Source organism: Lycorma delicatula, chromosome 10 (genome assembly GCF_047948215.1).
Source record: "Lycorma delicatula isolate Av1 chromosome 10, ASM4794821v1, whole genome shotgun sequence".
Taxonomy (NCBI): Eukaryota; Metazoa; Arthropoda; class Insecta; order Hemiptera; family Fulgoridae; genus Lycorma; species Lycorma delicatula.
The window spans coordinates 58,986,403-59,007,050 of record NC_134464.1 but is presented as its reverse complement, the minus strand read 5'-3'; the positions used below and the strand labels follow the sequence as shown (position 1 = coordinate 59,007,050).

Below are 20,648 nucleotides of genomic sequence, written 5' to 3'. Positions count from 1 at the left end.
GAAACTGGTTAATTCTTATTTTGAAATGTACTTCTTTTTTCATTTATAACTGGCCACGCCTTTTATGTTGACATAACCGCCCAATGCGTGCAGTTAAAAATCCGATCACATTATACCCCACCATATGATATAATAAGGTTTTACGTACATCGCATATGTATTATGTGTGTATGCGTGTATGTTATACATATACATACAGTAAGTATATACTGACGTTAAAGATCCACCAGGAAGAGGTGGATATTAGATAGTATACTAAAGAGATGTAGGGGGGAGGGGTCCGGTACTTACATATAAATATAAGACAACTTGGATGCAATTCATCAGTTTAAACTCTTGCAGTGAATTAGCTCTGTGATACAAAAAAAGTAAAACCGAACATGTCTATCAACAAAATTCAAGTAAGTAAAAAGTAACTTTTTTCGTTATTTTTAAAAAATAACAATGATACATAATACATTTAAAATCATATATTTATATAATTTATAATCATATATATATTTACATTTTAGATCAATTTTTATAGTTTCATTTATTTATAGAAAAAATACAAACTTATTAATTTATCGTTCTTGTTTTTATCGGGTTAAAAATAAAAGTCGAAGTTAAAATAGTCGGGTAATAAGTCACCGAATTACCCGTAAATAATTAACAATTTAAAATTAATTATTCCAAATTAATAATGAAAAAAATTATGTTTATCCATTGGATGTTACTTATTTTTTATTCGTTTAATTATTTTCTTATCTACAGAAAATAATTTTAAAACGCTAGGTAAATTACTAAAAATATATCATTAATTTAATATTTTCTAATGTTTTTTTGTTCTCTACTAAACAAAAATATTTTTTGAAAAAGATAAAAAATTTAAATCTCCGAATAAGAATTGAAAATTATCTACACCATGTTATGATAGCATCTGATTTTGACAAAAATGATTTAAAATCTATAAAAATTACAACTTTTTGGGTATTTATTATATAAGTCTTTTCAAAAATATTCCAATGGAAAATTTTCATAAATTTCAATTTTATTATAGAATAAATTCCCGTTTTTAAACAAGATAATACCAAATTTTATTAATTTTATTTAATACGTTAAACTGTTCCCGATTACATAAAGGTTATTCCATTAAAAAAAGCCAAAATTTTAACATTTTTAACTCGAGGATTTCAAAATATGAAAATCTAAAAAAAAATTGAGTTTCATCTTTCAAAATAAAGTAATATATTATCCTCTATTTTATAAAATAACGGGGATTACATAAATAAAAAACTTTCATTCAACAAAAATTGGAATTAATGACAACTATCCGCATTATTTTTTTGTACACCCCTGGTCGTGAAACCAGTTTCCTTTTCAAAATTGGACGTTAAAAGAAAAAGCATTCCTGACGGGTTTTAATCTCATAAATAAAAGGAAATACAAATGCTACTGTTGTTTTTACTTTCAAATTATTTATTTAAAAATAAAAAACCGTTGGTTTTTTTATTATAAAATAATATGACGTAAATACGCGTCATTATTAGTTGATGACGCAAAGCTTTACATTTTACATCTCTCTTTGCTTTTATTCATTCCTTTTTAAATTGAAATTAATAATTTTTAAAACGAAACTAAATCGATTAATTAGAAAGCAAAAACTCTAAAATCCTACTTATTTTAGATTAAAAAAAAAACTTGAAAAAAATTAATATTATTTTTTAATTTTTTTTTGTTTTTAATAAAATTACAAATTAAAGATAATTTTAATCATGCTATTCTTCTATTCTAGCTTATTTAATTTAGTATTATATAATAATAAATTACAGGATTGAATTATATTATTTTGGTGAACAATTTAAAAGGATTTAATTTTCCCTTAAGAGCTGTGTTAATTTTACTAAATTTTCGGGCTTAACATTAATTTTTTTTTTAAAAAAACCTTTTACTTATATTCTACTGTTTTATATATATTACTTTACTAAAACGACAATCTTTTTAAGATTCAGATTATCCCTCAATACTGTTAAATTATATATAAATTCTAGAAGTACTTTAATAGATTTTAAATACTTATAAACCCTATCCTACTAAACGGCATTTGTATGCATGTCTTGTGTATGCATCCCCCTTAACTTATTACCGGAATGTACCGATCACTAGCGGAAAATCCCGATTCGTTAGTACATGTCTCGTGGTGGTCAGGTGTATACTTTTATATTATTATATATCGATATACCGTATATATATATATATATATATATATATATATGTATGTGAAATAAATATCGAGGTTTTTTTTTGGAAAATTTGGTACTTTTTAACCAGATCCGAATTTTCGGACGAAAATCGCAAATATCTCGGAAACGGTCGGTCCTAGCGCTCTGAAAAATTGTTTCGACCCCCATTTCACGGTGGTACATTTCACGGCGGGTACCCACTAATAGTGGTACTCGACGGATGATAATATTTTCAAGTGCCCCCGGGGCGCTGTTCCCCGGGGAGGGTAACAAAATTGGGTAGGGAGTACGATGGGCGAGTGGGTGCCACCGTAATATCTCGGCAACCGCTCGTCCGATTTTCACAATTCAAACGACGTATGTATCAGCAGGTTAATCGCTAACTGTTCAACGTATCGGGTACGCTCCTGATCGACCGGATCTTGGTTATCCAGAAATTAAATCGTTTACTCCTATCTTTTGACTGCACTCACCCGTCGTAAAACGTACCGATCCGTTTTTTCGCTAAGTACGCTCAAACCTGTGCGCTGGCGCAGCTGTAAAATATAAACTTATAAAAACTAAAAAGTAAAAAATAAAATAATATATATAAAACTTTTTAAAAACCACTCTTATAATAAATGCAATAAAAAGTAGGAAATAAAAAATGGGTAAAAAATCCTTTAAAACACCAGTCTTAAATTAAACGCACTAAAATGTAAAAAATAATTTTAGGACAGTATCAGAATGGATTTGACAACAAGCTTTGACGGTGATATGTAAGATTATGTGAAAGTTATATCTTCAAATTAAAGACTTGATGTTTTTGCCAATTTTTTCTTACGCGTGATGAATGGCCTAAAGAGTGGAGCGCAAACACGCATAAGAAAAATTTGGCAAACACATAAAATTTTGAATTTTAAGCTATGACTTTCACATAATTACATATCACTACCTAACGTTATTGTTAAATCCATTCTGAGATACCATCCTAAAATTATTTTTTACGTTTTAGTGCGTTTAATTTAAGAGTGATGTTTTAAAATTTTTTTTACAATATTTTTTATTTATGTGATTGTTTTTCTTCATAAAATAATGAACTATAACCAAAAAGTAGGCACCGGAATGTACCAATCACTAACGGTTAATCCCGATTTGTTAGTATCAATTTCTAAAGTTAAGTTTCTAATTTAAATTTCGTTATGTCAATTTTCATCATTCAAAAAAAAAAAAAATTTACACAAGAGATAATCAATTTTGAACACCCATTAATAATAATCCGATTCCGAGACGCCGCCCGCCAGGGCAATCTGCAACCGGTCTGGAGGGCCTAGCTGAGGAGGCGTGCGGTAGGCACGCCCTGTAGCTTGTATATATATATGTATTAAAATATAAAAGAACCGCATATATTGGGCTATTAGGCTCAGCCTAAGATTTAGGCTGACAGTCTGCGATTAACTAAAGAATTAAAAAAATTAAAAAAATAAAATTAGACGAACAAGTCTGGAGAGGGCGAAACATTAAGAGGTTCAAATTTAGTTAAATTATTAACAGAGTTACAAGTAAGAGATAAAAACTGTACAAGAATCCAAAGATTAAATTATAATTAACGACGTAGACTGCGATAATTCTGTTGAACTTAAAAGAATACTACAGAACACAAAAATTGGAGAATACCATAAAACCAGTCAAATGACTGATGATAAATAAATAATAATAATAATAATTTCTATTGTCAATAAATAAATAAAAATAGTTAAGAGGATAATTTAAACTTGTGTTAATGTATAGCAACTTTGATTACATAACTACGCGTTTCGAGATTATAACCACCTCAACGGGTTGAATAATAAGAACTCATTACAATAAATAGGTAAATAATACTGTACAAAAGTGAATTAACAGCAGTGTAGTTTTATACAATTTAATTCCATCTTAAAGGGGGTTCAAAGTTGAATTTTACGTTTTTGTCTCCGAGTTACACCATTTATTTACACAATAATAAGAAGTACAATTTAACGTATTAATAAATTATTGAACCATTTAAACAAACGTTCCCACAAATTAGTATAAAATGAAATGAAATTATTTTATTTTACAGCAACAATTCTACTCTTCCATGAATTTTTAATGAATAATTAAACATTTTAATTCGCCAGGTTAGTTTAACGGTTAAATTTGTCATCGCAAAATCAGATGATTTTCCAACTTCTAAGGTTCGAGTCCTCGTAAACGCTTTTATATTGATTTGAATTCTAGACTGTGGATACCGGTGTTCTGTGGTGGTTGGGTTTCGACTAACCACATGTCTCAGGAGCGGTCGATCTGAGACTGTTACAGACTACATGCTTATCCGTACATTTACACTTATTTTTATATTCCACTACGTCTGCAGCTACGTCAGGCCTGGCAAGCCGGTAGCAGTAATTGCCTATATACATACACCAAGACCCCGCAGTAGCTGAAAAACTAATAGGAGAAAACAAAAAATTAAACATTTAAAAATTTGCAAGTGTTGTGAGTTTTCGCATTACGTGTTGAAATTAAATTTCGTTAACAAATAATTTTCATTAACGCTTTATGAATTGTGATTTTTTAAAGTAATATTTCTTTATGTTTAGAATACATTTCATGGGTTTAAATTTTAGATATTTAATATACGCTTTAATCACCCGTATTTATTTATTTTATAATTAATTACGTATATTGTTATGCTGTACTTAACAAGATTTTATCACAGTTTCCTTTGGTTCATTCAGGCAAGCACTGAGACAGTTCCCTTTTTTACCTGTGGAATAGCTTTTCTACCACATTCCTGACTTTATCTATTCAGTATAGTAATTATTATGTATTGATCAGAATAAAAGATTTATTATTTCATTTTCTGGATCCTTCGTTACATAATCAAACTAAATCGGCAAGACATATTTTCCCGACTTAGCAACTTTTTGGATTTCCAAAAAATAAGGTTTTATTATTTCTTTTTTAATTATAAAAATTAAAGATTTAACTTTAAAACAAAAACCAAAATCGATTTTTTAAAAAACATTTTTGTATTTTTTAAAGCTATTCATACTGTTTCTTTTTCGTTTAAATGCCAGGGGTATTACCGTAGGTTTTCTATTTATATACATAAGAGTCTACTTTCCACAATGAACATATTATTATAAATAAATAAAAAAAATTATAACTTGCTTTTATCTACGTTTCTAAATTTACTTATTCATTAAAGCAAATAAAATCAATAAAATGAAAAAAAAACTAACGACTGCTAATTTAATACTACATTTGATTAATAAAAAATAAATTTCTTTCTGATAGATATACGAGTAGATTAATTTAGAGAAATCAGGTAAGAAATCGACTCATTTTAATTAAAGGGTTAATTAAAGAAGTGTAGTACAAGGCGATACTATATCACCCGTGCTCTTCTCAACCTTCCTCGAGGAGGTATTTAGAAAGCTGGAATGGAAAGAAAAGAGCATACGAATAAATGGCGCATATCTAAACTACTTCAGATTGGCAGACGATATAATTATTTTCTTACAAGAACCAGAACTACAAAGACGCATACAGAAACTGCAGGTGGCTGGCGAACTCTACGATCTAAAGATGAATCTTAAAAAGAACCAGATTATTTTAAAAGATTTGCCGAGGAAAGAAAAATATTTGTCCCTGGAGAAGAACTGGAAGAGGCAGATAATTACATATAACTTGGCCGATGGATATCAACTGATTATGATACAATCGAAAAAGTTGAAAGACGAATTAAGCTCGTATCGAGAAACTTTACATCATTTTTGAGAACAAATTTTCCTTTTGACGTAAAATGAAAGTTAAACGCCCACGAAAAAGAGTAAAGGCTCATTGGATAGATGTTATTATCAAGTACATTGGACAGAATTGGTGGAAAATCGCACAAAATCGTATAAGTTGGAAACGTGCTGAAGAGGCTTTCATTCTGCAGTGCATCGATTATGACTGAGATGATATATATATATATATATGAGATGAAGAATAAACTTCGTAAAAAAACCTATAGAGTAAAATAATAAAAATAAATAAACATTCGATTAAAAAAAGATGTATTTTTAAAAGACATTTTCAAAATAATAAACCTGTTATTTTTTTTAATGAGAATTATGGAGCTATAAAATTGTCGTAATCCGGTTTATCTTTTATTTATTATTTAATTTATTTTTTTTCTGTTTATTTATACATCTTATATGAACTTCACGATTATCTTTATATATACGGTAATAATAATAATATTTAACAAAAAAATACCGGTTATTAAATTGAAACTAAACGAAGAATCAATTTATTTGATCGAGTTAACTGTAAAAATGGTGTTGTTATATTTATATTTAAGAATTGATCTGCGATAAATTGTCTGCTTTTTCTAGTGCCATTTTTTATACTTAAATGTATCCTTAAATCGTAAATAATAATTTCAGATTATAATAATAATTTCAGTCTTCTCTTAAACGTATATCGGCTATATATCTATTAATAACTAAAAATGTAAATAAACGAAACAATACTTACGAAGTAAACAATTTTATACATTTTTATTTTTAAGCTAACTATCAATGAAATCGTTATAGATTTTTGTAAAATTTGTAACGGTTTTCAAGACATGAACGAATGCTTTTCTTATAAATTTTACTTGCTTTTTTGCAAGTAAAATTTATAACAATTGATTTTTTACTTGTGAAAGAAATTAACGTGTAAAACAAAACTAAATACGAACAAGAAAAATACGATAAAAATAAAATAACACAAATAAAATATCGATCAAGAATGCAATTTTAACTTAAACTAGATCAAAAATACATTTCATTGATATATTTCTTTTATTCTCATTTACTAGATTTTTTCATAGTTCTTCTAGGAGCAGATAGAAGTAATCCCAAGGAATTTTCCCGGGACGTGTAGGAAATTTCACGGCCAGATAATCTTCCTTATTTCAAACTACTAATAAATTCCGACATTGCTTTATTTAAATAAACGGTGATCAAATCGTAATACTGATCGTTCTAGATGCTATTTGATTTTAGTTTTAATAAAAAATTAATTAACGGAATTAACGACGCACACTCAGATGTAATCAATATTTTTTTAAACGTGTTTTAATTGTTAGATTACATTAAAGCAATTGAAATGAATTACAAGTCGTTCCAAAAAATGGTGAAACCATTACGCAAAAAAAAAAAAAAACAAGCAGGCCGTGACGGGCTACCAATAAAAGTGATGAATGACTTGGATTCAACCGGCTTCTTCGTCGAGCCTAATATAATAAAGCACGCCAGCTTGCTCATATAATTGAAACGCTAGTAATATTCAGCCCTGTACGTAAAATTAAGAAATTCATTTTATTTTCGGTAGCGACTGATCGTATAAAGAACAACACTGACTTCAGAGATATTAAATAATTCTGTTAAGACTACTAACGCCTCTGTTAAAAAAAATGAAGTTGTTAATAAACATGCTGTAGAAAGATTTTTATTTATTAAGTGTGCAAAATAATATAAATTTTCATCTATTATAAAGTATCGGTTTAACATCCGGTGTCATATTTTAGAACCATTAAATCTTTTTAAGAAGCCTATATACGGTTCAATAATTATAACGACGAATAATACTCGCCCAAAAAAAAATTTTAAACAAGGTGATAAATTGGAAACTTTTTTAATTTTGCAAATTCTCTCCCTGTACTCTGGGTTAAAGTTATAAAATATCATGATATTTTTTCTTGCTATATATTTTAAAGCCAAGCAGATGCAATATATATATATATATATATATATATATTCAATAAAACTACCCAATTAGGCAATAAAAAATAGTAGGTTTTTCTTTTAATTTCCATATTTGAATAGCCTATCAGAAATCCATAGGTCATTAATTTTTTTTTAAAACTCCGGGACCACCGTTAGGTATTACTTTCAGAGAATGAGATAAATAATTTGTAGCGTGAGAAAATGGCATACCTGACCGGGATTCGAACCCGGGGGACCTCCAGATGAAAGGCCGAGACGCTACCACTCGCGCCAAGAAGGCCGGCAGGTTATTAATAATTAATCTAAACCAATAACACAAGGCTTAGTAGAATAGATTCTGGCTGCTGAGTCCTCTCACGGCATAAGATAACATCCGGGAGAATGTGCTCGAGAAACCTTCATCCCTGAGCAACAGAAGAAACAAAGTCATCTTAACTCGGCTAAGGACTGGACACACCAGGCTTATCCACGATCACCTACTAGGCTCTCCTCAGAAGATCAGTGAGGCTTGCAAGGTCAAATGGTCCGTGTACCACCTGCTCGTTGATTTCCTAATCTTTGGAACTATCCGACAAAACTTAGACCTGGGTGCGGATATGAAATTTATATTAAACCAGAACGAAGGTGTAAAACGTCTGATGCGGTTCCTCTCCTACAGTGGAATGAAGAATACGATTTAGTGATTTTTGTCTGATTTATGTATTTTATTTTGTATTTATTGTTGTCAATTGTCTATGTATGCTATTTATTGTTCCTATTTTTTTATTGTTTATTTTTGTTGTTTTATATTATACTACATGATAGTGTTACTGTAGTCGCTAATGACTATAATTATTGATGCGACTAGAAATAAAAGCATTAAAAAAATAATAATAACAACTCAGATTATCAACCGACGCGCATTTTAATTTTCATTTATATTAATTTTATTTTATACCGTTTAAAACTGCAGAAACTTTAAACTAAGGAATTTGTTTTAAAGATATAATTAAGAAACAAATATAATTTACTGTACCGATAATACTAGAATGTTATATTCTTCAAACAGCATAATTTAAATTCACTATCAGCTAAAAGATTACATTTATTTAAACGTTATTCAAAAGGAAAGTAATAAATAAGTTTGTATCGGTAATCGAACTCCAGAAATACTTTACATTTCCGACTAATCTTTAAAAGCTGATTAAATTTTTTTTTTTAATATTAAAAAGTAATTTAACGACATTTTGTAAAAATAGAAAGGAAAAAGTTAAATCTCGGCTGACCGATTAAAAATTGAAACAGATTAAGAATAAAATAAAATGAAAACAATTATAATAATAAATGATATATAACAAAACGAAATAAATCACAAAGATGTAATATTAACAAGTGATAACGATTCGCAAAAGACCAGAAAACCTGTAAATTGACAAAAAATCGAGAGAAGAAATGGTGTATGTGATGATTTAAAAATTAATAATACAAGAAACAGGATGATTATAAAATGACAGTTTTTTAAATTTATTATTGTTTTCAAATTTAATTTATTTTCTACTTTTTTAATACATTGAACTAACATAGGAACTATTAAGTGAAAGGATCTAAGTCGATATACGGATATCTTATCCATCGATCATTTTATCTTTATTTAAACAAGATACTTTGTTACCCTGAAGGTAATTAGAATGAAAGGAAGGGATAAACCGAACGGTTTCCGACAACAATAATATCGGTTTATTGTTATTTTTTATTCTATTATTAAATAAATCAAACAATAAAGCGTATGCACAAAATTATAGTAAATATATAGAAACGATAATTAAGTTGAATAACGCGGTAACAAAGCTTCCGGGTTAAATTAAAAAAACATTTACCGATAAAAAGAAATTTTTAAGAATAAATTTAACTCTTATAAACGACAAGGATGTATTTCAGTGTTGAAAAAAAGTCGAAAAAAGATTGTGTAACTTTTCTGGCTTTGCTGTCGACAAATTTTTACTTCCTTGTACGAAGTAAAGGAAGTATTGTGATCGCGAAAAATGTCCGTTTCCGGATTTCAACGGAAATAATCATTTTGACCATCCCTGAACCCATTTTGCCTAGTTTCGGTGTGACGTCTGTACGTACCTATGTATGTGTACGTACGTATGTATCTCGCATAACTCAAAAACTATTAGCCGTAGGATGTTGAAATTTTGGGTTTAGGACTGTTGTAACATATAGTTGTGCACCTCCCTTTTTGATTGCAATCGACTGAACCAAAAGTGTTCAAAAAACCCCAAAATCCAAAACAAATGTGGATTTTGGAATTTTTCTCGGCTGCAGTAATAATCCCTCATAGAGAGCTTTTCAACGATATATCATAAGCGGTACTTATTTTCAGTGGTTCCAGGGTTATAGCCATGTAAAAGTTTAATTAAAGAAATATTTGGATTTTAGGAGAAGGCACCTCAGTTTCATCTCCTTTTCTTTTTTTAATTTTTTTTTAATTTAAATATATTTATTTATTAATAGTTATTAACCTTTCATTGTAAAAAAAAAATTACCATGAATAATTCAATAATAACAAATATATATATATATATATATATATATATATATATATATATATATATAAGAAAAAATATCAGAAGTTTTTAATGAAATAGAATTTACGTACTTTTCGTTTTAAAAAAAAATATGTAAATGTAATTTTATAGGCATACAAGAAAGTTACGTAGTGTCCACATCAGATTTTTATTTCAAAAACATCGTAGGGTTTTTAAATATTAATGACTTAATTGAGCAATATTTACAATATAATTACGAAAAAAATCAATATGCCTCACCCCCTTTTTTTAATTTTGTTCAAAATTGAATGCCATCAATGCTCATACATAGAAACATTTTTAACAATTTATGTCGAGTCAAACCATTATATTAATATTAATCAAAATACAGGGAATACATTTATGATGTACGTACACACATCTTCCGGAAATTTCGTAACCTTTCTTTGTGTTTTTGGACTAAGTGTTCTTTAAACGTCAACTTTTGCAAAAATCTCAAACCCAAAATCTTGCTTGGAATTGTGTATGGAATATAAGTATGTATCGGCAAATATGTCACTAAGTAATAAAGTTATCGTCATAAATATTATATATTTAAAATATTTGAAGGGAAATATAGAAAATAAATCTTTTATTTTAATCCACACATAACAATTCATTATATTCGAGGTCCGTTTGGAAAGTTCTTGGTCTGAAAAAAAAAACACAAGATTTTTAGACATTTTTTTCCAATGCAGTCACCTTGCGATTCGATACATTTAGATCAACGATTTTCTAACTTTTTAATACATTAAGTGTAATGCGATTTGTCTAACTCTGCCCAATAAACGGTTGTCTCTGCATTAATCTCATCATCTGAAGTGAATTTTCTTCCAAAGAGTCATTTCTTCTGGTCTGGAAAGAGGAAGTAATGAATGGGAGCCAAATCCGGCGAACTTCGAAGCGTAGATCATGGAGCTTTAAAGCAATAATCTAGAGGTGTGTACAATCGCATTAACGTGGAAAAGGGCAAAGAAATGTGAACATTTAGCTTGATTAGAACCTTTCAATTGGTCCAGTAATGAAGCCTAATACTCCCCATTGATGGTCTTGCATTTTCCGGTTAATTATGAACACCAAACTGTGGGAATTCCAAAATAGATAATCATAATATTTCCCTGTAAATTGACCCCTTTTCGCTTTCTTTGTTGCACTTTCATCTGTTCCCACCCGCTGTTTGATCTCTGACGTCTATTGGTGAGTTCATGTTTCATCTACTGTTATAAAACGTCGAAAAAATTCAGCGTAATCCCTTTGAAATAAGTACATATACCCTTGATAAATGTTCAGCGGAATGAACTTTCTGTCTAATGTTAAAAAACGCGACACCCATCGAGCGGAAAGATTTTTCATATCCAAAAAATCGTGTAAATTGTAGTGAATACAAAATTATCTAGATTTTTGCGAGTCAGCAAGCTCTCTTACTTTCGGTTGACGATCAATTAATACGGTTTTGTGGATCTTTATGACGTCGGTAGTAGCGGTTTTTAGCTGTCTCAAGCGCTCATCAATTTGAATAGGGCGTTTAAATTCACCACCCGCTCACGTTTTTACCGTCAAAAACGAAGGAGAAGAATCCTTTAAAGTGGACTGTAACTTTTTTTAAACGTCCGTCGGGGTTAATCCTTTAAAACAACATACTTTATAATAGGTTAAATTTCAATTTTATCCGTTTTTCAGAAACGGCAAAACTTGTTTACTTTATTAGATCGCCACAAACAAGCGACTAAACGCACGCATCACGCCACCAAAGGATCACTCTTAACAAACATTATAGTCATTTAGTTACATTTGCGACATATGTCAGATCGAGAACTTTCTGAACTTCCCTGATGCATTACATCAAGAATGCGCAGATATAAAATCTACACAAGTGACAGTAAGAATCGTCTCAGTTTGCACTGGATGGATCGAGGGAAACTATCGTAAAACCTTGATCAGATTAACGTCACAAAATACACGATTATTAAATAAAACAAAAATAGATGTGATTAAATTCCACATTAATTATTTGTATATAAACACGTGAAATAATGTTAAGGTAAAAGTATGAAGATAGAAAGAATTGAAGAAAGCCTAGAAAATCAAATTCAAAGATTCCTTACATAGCTCACATTTAAATTAAATAAAATATATACACGATAACTAACATACATTTTTATAATCGCTTGATATCTGATCTAAAGTATTACAAAACTGTTATAGGCACCAACACGAATACGTATGTACCGTTATGCTTTCATTAAAAAAATAGTAAAAAATATTAGTTTTATCAAATATTAAAAGTTAAAAATAGACCTTTAATGTAGAGAATATCTGTAACCGATAACATAGAATTACTTTCTTTAATTAACGTCCCATCGAACTGTATACCTTATATGTTAACTTTCTTCATATATAACAAATAACCTATATATTATTACGTCACGCTGACATTAAAGTCATAATTTTTTAAGATATACTGTAATTGATATATATACAACTGCTTTTAGTGTTAGTTAAGAACTAAGGATATCATTTTTTGAATCGCCTTATATAATGTTCTATTTTTTAAATTGTGTAATAACATATTACGTAAATAAACTAACAGCATGATATAGTTAAAGTTTTTAATTATAAAGCTCCATATATACGATTAATTATTTTACTATTAATACGTATATGTAACATAAATAATTACTTTAAATTATCTCTATATTAAAAATATTAAGCCATTTCAAGGAAAGTTCATTTTCTGCTATTACTTCGGGCCAGATATTAGTGAAACTTTAATATTAACAGAAGTTAATAGAAACTTTAAAAAAATATTATACAATTTATAAAGAAGCTCCCGATCTACAAAATGTTAAGTTCCAGTTATGTTTATCTTGTATATTGATACTACGTTTTCAACAGTTTTTAGTTGTTATTAAGTTTATTTATCATTACTTTCATAATAATATTCCGATACAAAAAATAGCTTATTTGATATTTAATAAAAGAGTTTTTATATTTTTACAACGTATAAACCGATCGTGGCTCAAATCAGTTAAATTGTAATATCAGTTTCTCTTTCCTAGTCACAATCTGTCGTCGGCAATTGATCTATAGATTTCTTGGAAAAAAAAACTTGATTTCAAGGAATTATTTTCGTAATTAACTCAAAAATAAATTCTTCTATGTAAAAATTGCTATAGAAAAAGCATCTCATAAATAAGAGTACTTCGGCTCAATGAAAAAAAAACCAACGGGAAACCACTTTAATCCTCACATTTCCTAATAAAGTCTGGTATATCATACTCTTTCGAATAGCCAAGTCATTTTTTGAGAATGAAACCGTTTCTTGTCCTAGTAATCATTATAAAATTTAAAACACATACAAACTGTTCGTATGATATTAAAAAAAGTTGATGTCGACACCAATGACTTCCTTGTACGCCTATTAAATTACATATACACATTTTTAAAAGTACGTAAAATGTTATTTCACTAATAACTTTTGATTTTTCTCATATCTTTTTTTATCATTATTATTGAGTTATTATTTTTTTGTAATTTTTTTTACAATCAGAGATTAATAATTATTAATAAATCAATATATTTAAATGTAAAAAAAAAGTTAAAGGAAAAAAACTGTGGCAAACCAAGAAAATAAACAGGAAGAAAATGTTACAAACTAAGAAAAAATAAAAATATTAAAAGAAGATGATAAATATAAAGAGGAAGAAAATGTTAAAACTAAAGAAAGAATAAAAAGATTAAGAGAGGATGATGAATATAAGGAGTGAAAATTTGAAAACTAGAGAACGTGTACATAAATTAAGATAAGAAGAATTATATCAAACCAAAGAGCGATTATATGATTGGCAACAAAAAACAAATAAACGAAATGATGATCAACTCCGACTTAGGGAGAATATTGTCCGACAATACCAGAGGAGTAATGAACTAAAAGATAAGGATTTTTTGCAATTTATCAAAGATCGAGCATAAACGCCTCAATGTATATGTTTTTTTATGAGGGCCTATTTTTCAATCACTCTGTAGTTAACTTTAATGTAGATAAAATTAAACATAAATTCCAGAATAATTAAATAAAATTAAACAGAAATTAAACTAAAAAACCCAAAAATAATACGATTATTAATTATAATTTTCAATTAATTTATTAAATAATCAAATGATTCGCCAAATTTATAACATATACAGATATGTAATAATGCCTATTAAATTACATATACAAATTTTTTTAAAGTAAATAAAGTAACTTTTATAATTAAATAAAATTTTAAGTAATTATTGAATAATTATTTATTGTAAATTTTTTTTACAGTCACGGGTTAATAATTAATTAAGAGACATTTAAATTAAAAAAAAAAGAAAGGAGGTCTGGTTCGAACCAATGTTGCCTTCTCTTGTAAGACCCAAATATTTCATTAATTAAAAATTTATTTGGTTATAACTCTGGAACCATTGAAAATAAGTACCACTTATGATATTTCGTTGAAAGGCTCTCAATGAGGGCTTATTATTGCAGTTAATAAAAAATCCAAAATCTAAACCTTTTTGGATTTTGGACTTTTTTGAACACTTTTGGTTCAGTCGATTGCAATCAAAAGAGGAGGTGCACAATATGTTACAACAGTCCTAAATCCAAAATTTCAACACACTGCGGCTAATTGTTTTTCAGTTATGCTAGATACTTACTAGTATGTATGTACATACTTAGACGTCACGTCGAAACTAATCGGAATTGATTCAGGGATGGTCAAAATGGATATTTCCGTTAAAATCTGAAAACCGAAATTTTTTGCGATCACAATACTTCCTTTACTTCGTACAAGGAAGTAAAAAGGACTCGAATATAGATACAAAATAAAACTTCAATTAATTTTCACAGTTTGATCTTCTACGGTTCTGAAGTAAATAATGGTAACAATCATATATTGTTGATAACTGAATTTGTTGTACTTTTTAAAAGTTTTAATTTTGCTTTTAATTACTGAATATCGGGGAGTAATTTTTTTTTGTACATCCTGATTTACCTTTTCGTTTAAATTTTTATACATAGTTTATTATTTGTATATTAATAATTATAGTGGCTTAAAATTTAGTAAAATTACTTTCCTTTAAAACAAAATGCTAATTAACTAAGTTAAAAATATAATAAAAAAAAAAAAACAGCATTTTTTTATCACTATTATTATTAATTTTAAATATTTCTAGTATCGTAAAATACAGGCAATAAAATTTCAGAAGTAATTTAGCCGTCGTTACTAAAATAAATACTTTATTTGAATGAATAAAATAAATTAAATTTGATCATAAAAGAATATGTTATTTGATAACGTATAATAAAATTAGGGAAAAAATTAAAATAACTTTATAATTTGTAACCTTGTTCTGGATTTATAGAAAGCGATAAAAATACATCAGGGTATTTCATTTTTAAAACTTAAAAAGAAAGTTTTATGACATATGATAAATATTTATCTACATGTGATTCTAAATGGAAATCAGCACTAGTTTATTTTACTTTCTTTAATAATATTTTTAATTTTCTTTCTCACATTTATTATAGTATTATTATTATTTTTATAATAATCTCATTTACGACCGAGTGTTTCTCTTACATTAGAATATCTTACAATGTCATGATTATTCAGTAAATACAAGGTAGCTATTTACTTAGCCTAATAATAACACTGATTTGAGTTCTTCGAATGACAAAGCAGGTTAGTTTCGACTGCTTTGAACCATCGTGAGAATTATTGAGTTTATTATTTCTGTATATTTTAAACCGTGGAAGTAGGTTAATTTAATTACAGTTAGCATAAAAAATTTCGCAAAAATTTATGTATAATTTTAATTTAAAACATTAATCTTACAAACTATTTTATTTATTCGTACGTATTTAACATACGTACGAATAAAAAAGGTACAGTCGTTCCCAAAGAATCACAAATATTCCACGTTAGGCTTAATAAGGAAAATAAGGAATGAAATAGTTTCTCGTTATCTTTTTCACTAAGCCGATAACTATTGCCACCTTTCAGCCTACTCTTTTTACACGACTGTCACGACAGATGTATGATCCTGCGTTGGAATCCTTGTTACCGGGAGTATCACACACGCACGCACGCACACACACACACACACACACACACACACACACACACACACACACACACACACACACACACACACACACACACACACACACACACACACACACACACACACACACACACACACACACACACACACACACACACACACACACACATATATATATATATATATTTAGTACGCTTCCAAAACAAAGTAACGAGAGCAACTGCAGAGGCACCATGGTTCACACGGAATTATCAAATTCATGAATATCTGGAGCTTCCGGTGGTTCAGTGAGGTTGTGAGACAGGGCAGTGTTAAATACCAACAAGGGCTTGAAAATCATGTCAACCACTTAGTAATTAATCTGTAGATAACAGCAGAGATATCAGAAGCTTAAAACGTCTCCACGTGCTTGACTTAGGGGCTACTGAATGACAGATTGATAAATGACAACGTCTAGGATACTATTCTTGTTTACTTTATTATTTTTTGTTTTCACTATTTATTTGATTATTGGTTGTATTATTTTTTTTTCTTTGTTTTTACGGACTATGAAGTCTTGGCAGAAATAATTTTTCTAATGGCTTTTAAAATTACTGCTTACTAATAACTATTATTATACATATATAACAGGTTATCAATACATAAATAAAATCACGTCTGATCGCAACAGCTTTATAAGACATTAAGCTTTAAGCAATACATTAATACAATAAATTTAAGTCTTTTCTTACACTAAAATAAATAAAACATTCGATTTATAAATAAAAAAAATTAGTACCGCCAACAAAGAACAAACAATTTTCACGTCCGGTCTAAAAAAAAAATCGGCCGGATCTAGTAGAGAATTTATAATGTATGATAAGCTTATAAAACTGTAAATTTTTCCTTATACTAAGACTGTTCACCAGAGAATTTATGTTTCGTTTTATTTTTCAATTTTATTCTAAAAATATATTTTGTAATAATTCGTCTTTCTTATCTTATTAAGCAATATTTATACTTTTTACTTCATTGTACGAAGTATAGGAAGTATTGTGATCACATAAAATTTCGGTTTTCAGATTTCAACGGAAAAATCCATTCTTATTTAAAAAAAGAAATGTGTTAATTCTTTCGACTGATAACTGTTTTACAATCAAAACTTAATATATACTTATTTGATATCAGTAGATAAAAATAAACATATAGTTAAATATTGATTTTCTTGTTTAATAAATAAATAAATAAATTTATTTAACGCATTTGAATCGACGACGATATGTCCGCTGAATTTAAACTTCCAATCATGACGTATCCTATTTTATGCGGACCTATAACTGGTAAACCGTATTATAATCTGTAGAAGAATCGACCGTTAAGTACGAAAATAAACCGATATTCTAAAATTAAATTATTTTATTTATTTTTAATTCTAATCTATCTCAATGTTACTTAAAATTCTTATAATCACTCTATTTGCATAATTTAAAATTATTTAGCGTGTCATTTATTAAACGGTTCAAATTTCATTTCATTAACAAGTGTCGATCGCAACAACGACAGTTTTGTCCTACTATACAATATTGAAAACATACCCTATCACTCTGCTCTGGTCTGCTTTGCGAAGGGAGGTCGATGCCTACACGCTCCCACACCGCAGTTCAATAGTACATAAAAAGGACAACTAGCGATTCTACCGATAATCATTAAATGACATTCGTTATGTATAATTTTTTTTATCTATAAGCTCTACCCGATTTAGTGACTCTAGAATTAGGAAGGAAAGCGAGCACCATTAATAATTTGTCCTCTTTAAATTTTTGTTGTTAACATAAATAATTAACTTAATGTTTTCGTTAGTATTGATTTGATGTAACAAAGAAAAGTTAATGTTATAGCAAAATAAACATATTTTCCAGTTAGAAAAAAAATAATTAGGAAATAATTTCCTATACTAAAAATAAATTTAATTAAAATGAAATTAAAAGAAAACTAATTTCTATAAAAAATTATAAATCTAAATTATAAAACCGCTTATCAAAAATATTTGTATAAATTTAGATCCTAGCGCTTTCGGAAAATTATCTCCATCTTCAGGGACGTATCGTAACTAATTATACATTTTATATATGTATAATTTTCCAAAAACGCTAGAATGTAAATTTATATAAATATTTTTGGTAAGCGGAATTATCTATATATATAAAAATGAATGTCTGTCTGTATGTCCCTTATGCCTTCCTAAACCGTTCATCCGATAGCGATGAAACTTTGGTGAATGGTTGGACGCATGCCAGGGAAGGTTTCTGAATTAGTTTGGACCCGCTAGGTGGCGCTGGCGTCGAGATATTTCGAAAAATTGTATTTATGGTCCGATTTGCCTCATATTCAGAATACATGTTACTTACATGGAAAGAATTATCTCTGCAAAAAATGAACCTGGTAGATGGCGCTGGGGTTGAGATATTTAGAAAAATATATTTATGGACCGATTTGGTTCATATTCAGAATATGAATATTAGTTACGTGAAAATAAATATTTTTGCAAAAACTATACCCGCTAGGTGGGGCCGGTGTATAGGTATTTACAAAAAAACAAATAAATATACAAACAGACTTTTATATTCTATATATATATATATATATAAAAGGCATGTTCGTATCTGTGTCCGCTAAAGACCAAAAAACTAATGGACCGATTTACGCGAGGGCAAAAGGGGAAAAGGGGAAAAGTGGAAATTGGAAAACGGGAAAGGGTAAAAAGGAAACTGTGAGAGGGGGTTGAGGGAGAAGGGCGAAAGGGAGAAGTTGGAAAGGGAAAAGGGGAAGGAGAATAAGTTCAGATTTTTAATTTTTTTATCAAATTTTCAATTGTGTTCATTTAAACTCTCTCTCACTCTCTCTCTCTCTCTCTCTCTCTCTCTCTCTCTCTATATATATATATATATATATATATAGCAATAGCGAAGCATTCCCGGGTCTGCTAGTAATTTATATTTATAATTTTTTATATAAATATATACCAATGGGCCATGTTAAATAAAATTAAAGTTAATTTCATTAAAATGAAAAATCTGATGTGGACACTACATCATGACTTCCTTGTACGCCTATTAAATTACACATACACATTTTAAAATGAAAAGTACATAAAATTTTATTTCATTAATAAATTCTGATTTTTTTCATAATTTTTTTTATTGTTATTATTGATTTATTATATATCGTAAAACATTGTTTACAATCAGAGGTTAATAATAAGAGGTTATTAATAAATCGATATATTTAAATTAAAAAAAAAAGTTAAAAAAAAGGAGATGAAGTCTGATTCGAACCAATGTGCCTTCCCCTTGTAAGATCCAAATATTTCATTAATTAAAATATTTTTTGATCTACCAATTATGATATATTGTTGAAAAGCTCTCAAAGAGGACTTATTACTGCAGTACGAAAAAGTCCAAAATCCAATTTTTTTTTAATTTTAGCCTTTTTTTGGATACTTTTGGTTTAATCGATCGCAATCAAAAGAGGAGGTGCACAACTAGATGTTACAACAATTATAAATTCACAATTTTAATATCCTACGGCTAATCGTTTTTGAGTTATCCGAGATATATACGTGCGTACGTACAGACCACGCCGAAACTAGTGAAAATGGATTCAGGGATGGTCAAAAAGGGTATTTTCATTGAAATCTGAAAACCGAAAAGTTCGCGATCACAATAATTCCTTTACTTTGTACAAGGAAGTAAAAAAATAAACAATATTAAAAATTAGTAATTTTAATAATAAATTCTATTTGTATAGTTTTGTACAATAATATAAATTAAAAAAAAAAGTACAACTTCTTTAAGTAATTTCTTAAATTGTTAAATTAAAATCATGATTTGTAACTTCCCTCATTACAAGATATATATAAAAAAAAATTATTTGAATGAATCTTTAGAAAAAATACTACGATTAAATTAGTTTAGTTTACGACCTACATTGTTACTGAATACTTTTTTAAAATCTTCAAG

At 28.4% G+C, this 20,648-nt stretch overlaps 1 protein-coding gene across 1 annotated transcript in view; it reads left to right on the top strand.

Annotated features, from left to right (window-relative positions):
• The first annotated feature begins 337 nt into the window (after window positions 1-337).
• LOC142330875 (uncharacterized) overlaps window positions 338-20,648 on the top strand; it is a 57,945-nt gene continuing 37,634 nt past the window's right edge. Inside the window, exon 1 of the mRNA XM_075376339.1 lies at window positions 338-401. Within this exon, the coding sequence (XP_075232454.1) occupies window positions 381-401 (21 nt within the window). The 5' untranslated portion in view covers window positions 338-380. The remainder of the gene's footprint in view (window positions 402-20,648) is intronic.